This window comes from Mus pahari, chromosome X, assembly GCF_900095145.1.
Source record: "Mus pahari chromosome X, PAHARI_EIJ_v1.1, whole genome shotgun sequence".
In the NCBI taxonomy this organism is placed as follows: domain Eukaryota; kingdom Metazoa; phylum Chordata; class Mammalia; order Rodentia; family Muridae; genus Mus; species Mus pahari.
This window is the reverse complement of record NC_034613.1, coordinates 145,336,557-145,347,965: the sequence shown is the minus strand read 5'-3', so window position 1 is coordinate 145,347,965 and position 11,409 is coordinate 145,336,557. Positions and strand designations below refer to the sequence as shown.

At 41.7% G+C, this 11,409-nt stretch overlaps 1 protein-coding gene and 1 pseudogene across 2 annotated transcripts in view; both read left to right on the top strand.

The window, feature by feature from the left end:
- Prps2 (phosphoribosyl pyrophosphate synthetase 2) overlaps positions 1-11,409 on the top strand; it is a 36,640-nt gene that overhangs the window by 15,232 nt on the left and 9,999 nt on the right. For both annotated transcript variants that reach the window (XM_021187465.2, XM_021187466.1), the window contains exons 3-4: positions 2,644-2,742; positions 4,158-4,282. In XM_021187465.2, the coding sequence (XP_021043124.1) occupies positions 2,644-2,742; positions 4,158-4,282 (224 nt within the window). The remainder of the gene's footprint in view (positions 1-2,643; positions 2,743-4,157; positions 4,283-11,409) is intronic.
- Positions 3,579-3,703, top strand: LOC115063185 (annotated as a pseudogene).

The window sequence follows — 11,409 nt, the reverse complement described above, 5'->3', positions numbered from 1 at the left end:
TCTCTCTCTCTCTCTCTCTCTCTCTCTCTCTCTCTCTCTCTCTCTCTCTCTCTCTCTATCTCTTAGTTATGGATGAGCTATAAGCTCTCAGTACTACTCTAGCACCACACCTGCCTGCCTGCTGCCATGCTCCTAGCTAAGACAATCATGGATTGACCCTCTGAAAGTGTTAGCGATCCCCCAAATTAAATGCTTCCTTTCATAAGTTCCATTGGAAGCCGTATGTGAGGACCTGGGGCAGACCCCTGTTGACCCCATGCTTGCTGCTTCCTTCTCTGTGAGTTCACAAGATATTTGCTTAGTTGATTTAGAGGACCTTGTTCTCTTGGTGTTCTCCAGCCCCTCAGGCTCTTCCACATGGTTCCCTGAGCTCTGAGGGAAGGGATTTGATGGAGACATCCCATTGAGAGCTCAATGTTCCAAGGTCTCTCACTCTCTGCACACTGTCTGGCTGTGGGTCTCTCTATTTGCTCTCATCTGCTGCAGGAGGAAGCTTCTCTGATGATGGCTGAGCAAGGCACTGATCTATGAGTACAGCAGAATGCCATTAGAAGTCATTTTATCACTAAGGTTTCTCTTTTAGACCAGTATTTGGTTTTACCCAAGGTCCTTGGACTATCTAATCACACATTCTTGGTTACCTAAACAGTGTCACCGTAGAAGAAAGGAATTATTTCTGGTATTCTTAGAGGTATTTATTATTGTGATATTTGAACCAGACTTTGAAGGATCAAGCACATGGGTGTAGCAGAGAGTGTGTGAGATTGTGGCAGCTGAGTATGTGAGACATGGCCGTGGTGTTCTCTAGAGAAAGTGAACAGTCTACTATACAGGAAAGGGTGCTGCATCAGAGGCAAGGGAGAGCAATTTGAAGTTAGCTACAATCAGATTGACCAGAGTACTTGGATATTAAAGTTGAATACCATACAGGGGAGTTAAATAAAGATGGGAATATAGAGAAGATCAAAACAACCCCCCTTTTAAAAATAAGATAAAGAGGCTGGAAAAATGGCTCAGTGATAAGGGAGCACAGGCTGTTGTTACAGAGGACCTGAGTTCAGTTCCTAATCCACACGTGGGTCATAAGCACCCATAACTCTACTTCCAAGGGATACAACACTCTCTTCTGGCCTCTGAGGGTACTGCATGTATAGCATATGCAGCCATATATACATTCAAGCAAAAAACTCACACATCTGTGCGTGTGTGTGTGTGTGTGTGTGTGTGTGTGTGTGTGTGTGTGTGTGTGTAAAGAAAAAACACTTCCACTAGGCATGATTTTTCATGCCTTTAACCTCAGCTCTTTGGAGGTAGTACCAGGTATCAAGGCCAGCTTGGTCTACATAATGAGTTCCAGTACAGCTGGGGCTACATAGAAAGACCCTGTCTCAAAACAACAATAACAACAACAACAAAGCAAATAGAGAATACTTCCCAACAGTTTCACTTTTTAGAATATCTGCTGGTGATGTTAGGAATGTTTCCTCTGATTCTTTCTTTCTTTCTGTGTGTGTGTGTGTGTGTGTGTGTGTGTGTGTAATTCTTGTAAAATTAATATATAAATGAATGTTATTTTATAATATTAACTATACTATTGATATTTATTGATTATATTTATAAACAATGTAAAATATATATAATCTTTATAAGGTGACATGTATTTGTCTTTTAAATAATGTCATAGTATTTGAAAGGAAATAAAGACAGTATTCAATATTAACATTTTTATATAATATTAAGATTGTATTTTCTTTTGTGGCTTGCATATAAAAATGCAATGTTGTTAATAACTAATCTCCTATACATGCCTGGACTATGTCTAATGATACTGTACAATCTCTTTGGTTGCTTTGATGTGGACTTTTTCATTGTCTGATTTATGACATAGAAACTAAATCTATAAAGCAGTTAGGTAACTTTAGAAAAGGCATATGACAGAAGGGACAGTTTCTCTGAATGTTCATTTCTCAATTACCTATAACTGTTAATTATTTCATTTGGTTTGTGTGTCACTGTTCCATTTCTTTTTTTTCTGAATTTTTATTATTATTATTATTATTTTCTTTATTTGCATTTCAAATGCTATCCCGAAAGTTCCCTAACCTACCCCCCCGCCCCTTTCTTAAACCATCTTGTTGAACCTCTTCATGTTTTCTTGTTATTTGAATTATAGGACTGTGACATTGCATTTCCACAGTTTGACTTTATCCCTTTAATATTTGTATTCTGTATGTAGTGTCAGGTACATGGCTGCACAGTAGGATGTAAGGCTGGAGATGTAGTTTAGTCAGTAGAATGCTTATCTGGGATACAGGAATTCCTGGATTCCAGCCTTAGTACCACAGAAATTGAGCATGGTGGCACATGCCTATAATCTTAACACTCAAGAGGTGAAGGAAGGAGGATCAAGAGTTCAAGGTCAGCCTGAAGACCCCGGTTCAGAAACAAACAAAAAAGCCATGCCAAGCAATAGTATATATTTAGTAACCAAATCCAATGTATCAAATATATCTTTTGTTGTTATAACTTGTAATTTTCCTTATTGGTTCCATCTGATTTGGTTTCCTCATGACTATCCTTGTGAGAGGAATCTAACAGGTTCCATCTTTTTCTGATATTAAATCCTTGTTTCTATTTTTTTAGAGTCGTGCTCCGATTTCTGCTAAACTCGTGGCCAATATGCTGTCCGTGGCTGGGGCTGATCACATCATTACCATGGACCTGCATGCCTCTCAGATCCAGGTACGAACATTGTGTTTCTGCCCGTGATTAGGTCCTAACTCTCCCTTATCTACTTTTGAAAGATTTTGAGTCTGCACAGCTACTGTCCTGGCTGGCTGTCTTTCCTGTGGATGCCACCATTCCTAACACACGTTGCCTCCAATTCATTTCCGAGGAACAGAAATGCTTTCTTATATGTTTTGTGGTTCCATCTAAACTTCTGGAAATTAGCATAGTAGTGTGTATTGTGTGTTTGTGTACATTGTATGTCTTCTTCCTCAATCACTCCCCAGCTTAAGTTTTGATGACCGGGTCTCTCACTGAACTTGGATGGACCTCATCATTTCAGGTAAGTTGGCTGACCAATGAGCTCCAAGGATCTGTGGACCTCTCCTTCCTCAACACTGGGGTCACAGAATGTGCAAGATATGCTTATACAGCAAACTTTCTAGGCATTCACACACCAAGCCATCTCCCTAGTCCTGCAGTACACATTTTTAAATTTCTTCATAACTTTCTCTTTTGTCATGAACACGGACCGCATTTCTCAGTACCTACTTATGATATATAACAAATGTGAAATATTTGATTTGTGCTAAGTGCTAATACAACAACAAAAATCCACCTGTTTTCCAGTTTGTCCTGCAATGCTGTTCTTTCTCTCGGTGCCCTGAGCATCACATAAATAGCAGAGCACGCCTAGAAAATGGACTGGACTGAAAGATGTCTTGTGGCACCGTTATGGTTAAATTTAATTCTGTTACAGTTACCCATGGGGAGACTATTGTATAAAGGTATCTTTTGGATCAGTAGTTCAAATATTATTGAAAGATAGCAATTACCTTTTTTAAAAAAATCTGCATCCAATTAAGCTAAGTTACTTTTCTTAATGGAGTCTGCTGTGCAGTGGCTGAAAATAGTATGCTTCTTGGGAGGTTGTATATATGGGTTTGGGTTTCCCTAAGAGACCTTGGGGACCGAACTTTCTGGTGAATAATCATGTCGCTTATCTCATCTTGTCACCAGTCAAGGCTTCAGAGAGGTATATGGATCACCATTGGGAAGCCCCAGGGCACAGTGGGCAAGGTTCACATCATGTGTATAATACCAACCTGCAAAATAAGGAACATGTGATTGAGGTCCTACACAGGGTTAAGTTCAAGTTCCCTAGCTGACAGAAGAGCCACATCTTAAAAAAAAAATGAGATAGCACCAAGTTTAATACAGATGAATCTGAAGAGATGTTATTGAAGAAGCAGAATTTTCTCAACAAGCATGGGACAAATACGTCTCTAATCATGGTCCCTCAGGCATGTGATGGGGTCCTGCATTCCTGAGGTTTTCCACTGTGCTGAACCCTTGACCCTGCCAATCATGTACTCTAATAAATCTCACATTCAATCAGAAAACTAAGTGGCATTGATTTTCCTCCTTAGGGATTCTTTGATATTCCTGTGGATAATTTATATGCAGAACCTGCAGTTCTTCAGTGGATTCGGGAGAACATCACTGAATGGAGAAACTGTATTATTGTTTCTCCAGATGCTGGAGGAGCCAAAAGGTACCATACAAGTGACACCATACACATTTCTCTCTTTACCTATTACTTTCCTGACTTCCATATTTCTCTATATCTTAAGGGAGAAAGCATGCCTTGTTCGTTGGGGGAAATAGTTTAATAGTTAAAGCTATTGCCCCACAAGCTTGAGGACTGAAGTTGGATCTGAAGAACTTATATAAATGCTGAGTACACTTAAGGGTCTATCTGTGATTTTAGCCTTGGAAGACAGAGATGGGGAATTCCCTGAGCTGTCTACCTAGCTCAGCGTTTAATTGAGAGACACTGTGTCAAAAATTAAGGTAAAAGAGCGATTAAGGCATATTCCTGACATTAACTTGGAACCTCCACATGTGTGTGTACATACATGCATACCACACAAAAGCACACTGACAACCTTTATAGAAAGCATGCTTTGTGTGTGTGTGTGTGTGTGTGTGTGTGTGTGTGTGTGTGTGTATGTGTGTGTGTGTGTGTGTGTTTTGCTGGGGATAGTACTCAGTGCCTCAGATGTTATAAATAAGTGCTATATCGTTGATCTATAGCCCTGCCCCCCAAGAAGCTTGCTTTTAATTATATAACATTTTATTTTGCAAATGAGCAACTGAATGGGTCTCAGGCTTTGCCTCCAGGACAGAAACCCATCACTGTCCCAGCATTTCACATCATTCATGAAAATAAAACAAACACACACATGCATTCTATATAATAAGAATTTTAATTAACACAATTGACTGAATTAGTCAATTCTAACCACAAACACTTGACTGGAACAGGCACAATAGAATCCAGTTTTTCAAAATGTATATGGAACAACAAGAAAGGGGGCTAAAGTCTGCCTGCATTACAGATGGGGCTGGACTGTACTCTGATGGTCTGGGGGATGTGGATGAGATGAGAAAGGGCTGGCAGCTTTGCCTGCCCCACCTATTCAAGAGCCTCCCTAAAGCAGGAAGCTAAAAGCTAGGTCCCTAGCCAATAAGCAGGGCCTTTGGCTGAAGGAGAAAGTAGTCACCCATGAGAAATCCAGCCACAAGTCTGTGCCACAGGCAGGTGAATATGGGTCTCCCTGAGGTGTTGGACTCCCTGGACTAAGAAAATTAATGCAAAATTAGTCTGAGGCCGCAGTACCTCTATGGAGAAAGACTTCTACAGTTTGAGTCGGTAGGAGATCAGTCACTGTACCATGTGACCTGTCAATCTGATCATCCAAAACCAGCCAGCCCTGAGGGCCTAATATGCCTAGATTCATTGTGTATAGACAGCCACCAGGGCACAGGCAGCCAGTACTTAGGAGAGGTAAAATGACTGGCAAATGAGCAAGTTTAACAAAAAACTGAGCGTGCTACCACAGTGGCAGCCTAAGGAAGTCGCCCTGAGTGGCAGTGTCAACCAGCTCTATGGAGAGCTTTAAGGGGCGCACGAACCACTAGGGGATTTGGTGTTGTGGAGGCAACAAGAATAAGATGATGCTGATCCTACACACTGCCCACTGCAAACTGAGCCTTAGGACCCTGAGCCTTGGAGAACTTGCCTGCTGCTATCTGGGAAGACAAAACCTGGTGGAGTGGAGTTGCATTGCCAAGGTAGGGGCCACCATGAGAAAGGAAAAGGTAAGAGAGATCTCTCTGCACCAGCTAAAGTAAAGAGGTTTATAAATGGGAGTCAGTCATTTGAGTCCCAGGGTCAAGAATGACAATTAAACTTCAGAACGACCCAAAAGGGCAGTGATCTTGGCTCAGTGGTGGAACATTGGCAGTCATGCCCACAGCTCTGGATTTCTTCTCTAGCACTGCATAGACGCATTTGAACACACACACACACACACACACACACACACACACACACACACTCATTCTCATGTAGCTTCTCCTCACTTGTTGATATCTTCATCTCCTTGCAGCCCTAGAATCACACTTAAAAAGACTTAAGAGTGGCCAATAAAGTAGTCCCAATGCCCAATGCATTGTGGTCCCTGGTTCTCAGAAGAGCACATGTGTTGGGCTCTTAGCTGCTATTCAACAGCCACTGGTTCCCAGCACAGAAGAGAAGGAAAAAAAGGCAGGTACCTGGAGAGGGACTCTCTGACAGCTGCCAGAAGTGCCTCTGCACAGGAAGGACACTCACATGAAAGACAGTGGCAGTTAGGTTTCCAAGCCCCCAGCTAGGCAGGGTTGGGCTTGGGAGCAGTAGTACATTGTCTAGCCCAGAGCATGATGAGCACATGTAACCTTGGGCAAGCCTTTGAGGTTTTCTCACGCAATTTCTTTTTAACCATGTGAGTGACTTTGCAGAGTCATTTCTCCTGAATTTCTTCCATATTGATATGGAAGCTTCCCAAAGTCATGAGGTAGAATATGCATTCACATCTATTAAATCTCTCCTAGGCCAAGGGGTCCAGGGTGTTAGATAACTTGGGTTATAACAGCAGTAGGGGGGTTTCAGTATGTTTTCAGATTTCTGCAACTGTCACTGTTAACCACCTCCAGGACATTTTCATCACACCAAGAGGAAAAGCCCCATTCCCCTTAGCAGTTGCCACCCATGTCCCCTGATCCCATTGGTTACTCCAGTGTCCCTCTAGGGGAAGACACATAAAAAAAATGTGCTCATATCAATTGATCGTACAGCAGATGACCATTTTCTCTGGCACAAAGAAAAAAGAAAATAGAACTTTGGCCCAAGCAAGTCTAAAGAATAATAGATTCCATAGAGTTCTTTTGGCCCTTTCCCTTTTCCTATCCCAACTGTCTCTATCTACAGCCAAGAATATCATTCATGATTTCAGGATAAATATTGAAGCAGAGGCTAGTAAGATGACCCAGGAGCTAAGGATGCCTGCGTCCAAGCCTGAGTTTAATACGTGGAAGCCTCATAGGAGAAGACCTATTTCTTCAGTATATTCTGACTACCACACATGTGCTTTGGCATACGCCCATACACACACACACGGTAATAAAAAAATTAAAGCAAATTGAAAGATAATAGAAAAGGTAACTCTGCTTCATCAAGTACTGTCATTCTTTCCAGTGTTAGGGTAGTGTTCAAACATACATCTCCTGGTTTCATAGATATATGAGTCATCATGATTTGAATGTGGCACCTTTCCCCCAGCCTCCTTTGCCTGCACACTTGGGCCACAGCTGCATTGGGGGTTGTAGAACCCGGGAGGCAGAGGGTTACTAGAAGAAGAAGGTCATTGTGGGGTTGTAGTTTATAGCTCAGATCAGCTTCTGCTTGGGTCTCTGCTTCATGTCCCTCTAAGATGTGGCAAGTAGAAGCCACCTGCTCCTGCCACAAAGAAGCTGCCTACTACCAGCCATTTTCTATCCTGATGGGCTTTATTTCCTCAAATCACGAGCCGAAGTTAAACCTCTCCTCTTCGAGTTGTTCTTTGTCAGGTGTTTGGTCACAGCAGTAAAAATAACAGATGCTACACACGCTTCTCCGCGGAGGTTTTTTAAAAAGCAAACTTGCTATATTTTACCAGTAATCCCATAGTTATCTAGCATATATTCTTGATCATTTTTCAAGGGAGGGGGAGTTTATTTTGCCTTGTGATTTGAAGGTACAGCCTATTATGGCCAGGAAGGCGTGGCATCAGGAGCATATAGCAGCTAGTTCCATTGCGTTCTGGTCAGAAAACACACAAATGCTGGGTCTTAGTGCCCCTCTCTTCTATTTAGTGCAAGAAACCATTTCATGGGACAGTGCCACCTATATTCCGGGTTACCTGGTTGTTTTCATAGCTGTGTAATAGGTGTGTGTGTGTGTGTGTGTGTGTGTGTGTGTGTGTGTGGTCATTCCCATGCTACTCATTCATAGACACTGTTGTTTGTGTAATACAGATTTAGCAGACGTGTCTGACCTTTTGCATAGTTGTCTAAATAAGATACATTCCTAAATGTAGAACTGCCAGCCCAAAGGCACAGGCCATTTAAGTTTTGGTGGACAGAGCCCAAAGTGGGTCTTTCAGAAAAATATTTATTGCAGATAGTGTTGTCCAGTATGGCTGCCAGAGTCTTGGTACCCACCCTTGCTCACATAGTGTATTATCTGTTTCAGTTGGCATATAAGGCAAGTAGCCTGAGATAGATCTTCTTGTGAACTCTGGTTGTTAGGAGTGAGGTCAGGCATTCTTTGAGTACAAACTTCCGTGTCTTAGCTGGAGACTTTTACCTGTGGGTTGGCAAAGGTAGGATATTACCTTTTACTGAGTGTCTCAGGTATTTCCCCAGGTTTTTTTTAACTGTCTCCCACTTTTATATTCTTATTCCCTAAAGGATTTTGAAAACCATCTTACAGTTACAGTTTGGCTTCTGGGCCTATGAAGCACTTGCCTTTCCCTTAAATGTTTTTCTTCACTTATTTTCATATTTTCAAAGGTCTCTTTCTCTTTCAATGTTCTGATTTTTCTTGCATTTGACATTTATTGGGAAATAAAAAGTAAAATGAAAATCCAATTCCCACCTATCCTCCACCAGCTATCTAGTCATTCAAGAACTATTGAAATATCCATCCTTTCTCTATTGGTTTAAAACAACATCTTTTATTATGTACTAAGCTCTTCTATCCCTTGCAAACTCCCACTTTTAAAAAAATCACAGAAGAGGGCTTGGGAGATACTCAGTGGATAAGTGTTCTTTCTGCTCAAGTGTAAGGACCTGAGTTTAAATTCCTAGCACCTGTTTAAAAAGTGAGGCATGGCTACCTACCCTGTAACCTTAGCACTGTGGTGTGTATGGACAGAATGATCAGTGGGACCTGCTGGTGGACAGCCTAGGCCCAGGTTCAGTGAGAGACCCTGCTTCAAAGTATAAGGTGGAAACTGATAGAGCAAGCAATTTAACGGGTATCTCTAGCGTCTGGGTACTTGTACCTGCACATACATGTCTCTCTCTCTGTCACTGTGTGTGTGTGTGTGTTTGTAGGGAGAGAGAGAGAGAGAGAGAGAGAGAGAGAGAGAAAATGTTCTGTTTAAAACTCTTTGGAACACTCTCATGTAGCCACTCCTGCTCCCTGCGCTGAGAAAGACAGGCTCTTTAGGGATCCACAGCACATGTAGGAATTTGTGTCACCTCTTTTCTCTTTACCTGGTCTTGCTATTCTTCATCATCATATATTGCAATGGGCTACTCTCCCACAGACAGTCCCACTGGAGCAGCCTGGCAAGTCGTGCGTGTCACATAGAGTTCATGATAGGATATTGTTGGCTTTTTTCCTTAATGCAAAGTCCTATTCCACTAGAGAAAATATCTGTTTTTCTGGACTATCAAGACTGTTTTAGAGAAAGCTTTCAGGTCAAATCTCTCCAAGTAAGGCTTGGTCTTGCCACAGGAGGTCACTCTTGGGTAGTCTTTGAAGCTTAATTGAGTTGATGAGGAACATCGACTGATAAGAAAGGAGCCTCCCTATAGTGAGGCATTGTGTGTGTGTGTGTGTGTGTGTGTGTGTGTGTGTGTGTGTGTGTGTGTGTACACATATATAGTAAATACAAATATTTGTAAAGGATTGTGGAAAGTAGGTCAAACTGGGTGCTTAATATAACCTTTTTTTCTGATTATATACTCTTTGAACATGTGCTATCAAAAATTTGAAACTTGGAAAGAATTTAATACATTATAACATTAGAGACACCAGGAGGAATGATTTAGTGTACTTTATATCCTGAGAATTCACATACAGATGGCGACTTCCAAGGCTTGCCCTCTGACCTCCACAGGCATAGGGTAGCCTGTACGTGCCTGCACTCACCCATACTACTAACAAGTAACATTTGAACAGTGTATATATGGAGAGATTGCTCAGAGAGTAAACTGCTTGCTGCATAAGTGTGTTGCCCTGAGTTTTACATTGGTGCCCAGCACCAATAGAAAAGCTGGGTGTGGCGGTGTGTGTCTCTTAACACTAGTGAGGCAGAGACAGACAGAATCCAAGGGCTTGCTGGCCAGCCAGCCAGTCTAGCCACAGCAGTGAACCTGGGGTTCTGGGAGAGGCCTGACTCCAAGGATAAGGTGGAAAGTGATGGAAGAAGACACCCAACACCAAGTTCTGGCTTCCACACATACAGGCACCAATCAAACATAGTTTTTATTCTAGCTCTTTCCACCTCCGATTTCAATGTGATTTGTTGCATTAACCTCTCTTACTAGGGACACATCAAGTCTCCATTGTGTATGTAGAATTAGTTACATGCAGCTTTCTCGGGAAATGATAATATTATAGCGACCTAGCGGGTTTGGGGCAGGAATCTTTCCCTTTTATTAATGCTACATGAACTAGCAAGTCATTGACATGCCTGGAACTCCACCCAGATCAGGTGTCTATGGGCCTCAGTGCCAAGAGCCACAGAGCTCACTTTCTTTCCCTGGCCTCTCTGCCTTTCTGCCTGCCTGCTTGCAGTGGGATTATAAGGTTACACCTGGACTTAGAGCTTCAACCACAAACTGTAGTGGCTCCCACTTCTGTGCTGTGGACAAGAGGCCCTTCCTGTTTCATACCACACAAATAAATACAAGTTATTCCGTATCTACATTTTACATAATCTGCCCAAGCATCTTTTCTTGAAAGAAAAAAAAAAACAAACCTGAGAGCCCACCTTTCCTTAATTGGAGTTTAAAAGGCTGATCATGAAATTGGCATGTGCATAGTATATACTTGAAAATGATTATGGGGCAAAAAAAAATTACCTGCCTTCAAATTATAGACTTCTTCTTTCAATTAACTGTTTAAGTAAGGGAACTTGGTAGATGGACAGTGTTAGAAAGGAAAATTGTCTGCTGCTATGACTACGGTTTGGGTTCTTGTGGTTTTCTTGAATTGAATTTTCAGGTTGTATACTTTGCCTAGTCATATCTTCATGCTGCCTTTACTGTGGAAGTGCAATTTTAGTAGCTATAAATTCATAGCCTGAATACTGAGAATGGATACTGAGAATTTCTGACATTCCTTTCTAAGTAACCTGTCTTTACCTCTTTTAAGACATCATATTTTCCATAGTTTTATTGTACTTGCTTAGGGGATTCGTTTATTCGGTTTATTGCTCAGAGGATTAGAGTCTTCCAGTAGTTCTAGAAATTTCTTAGTCACTGTTTCCTTGAAGTGTGTGTGTGTGTGTGTGTGTGTGTGTG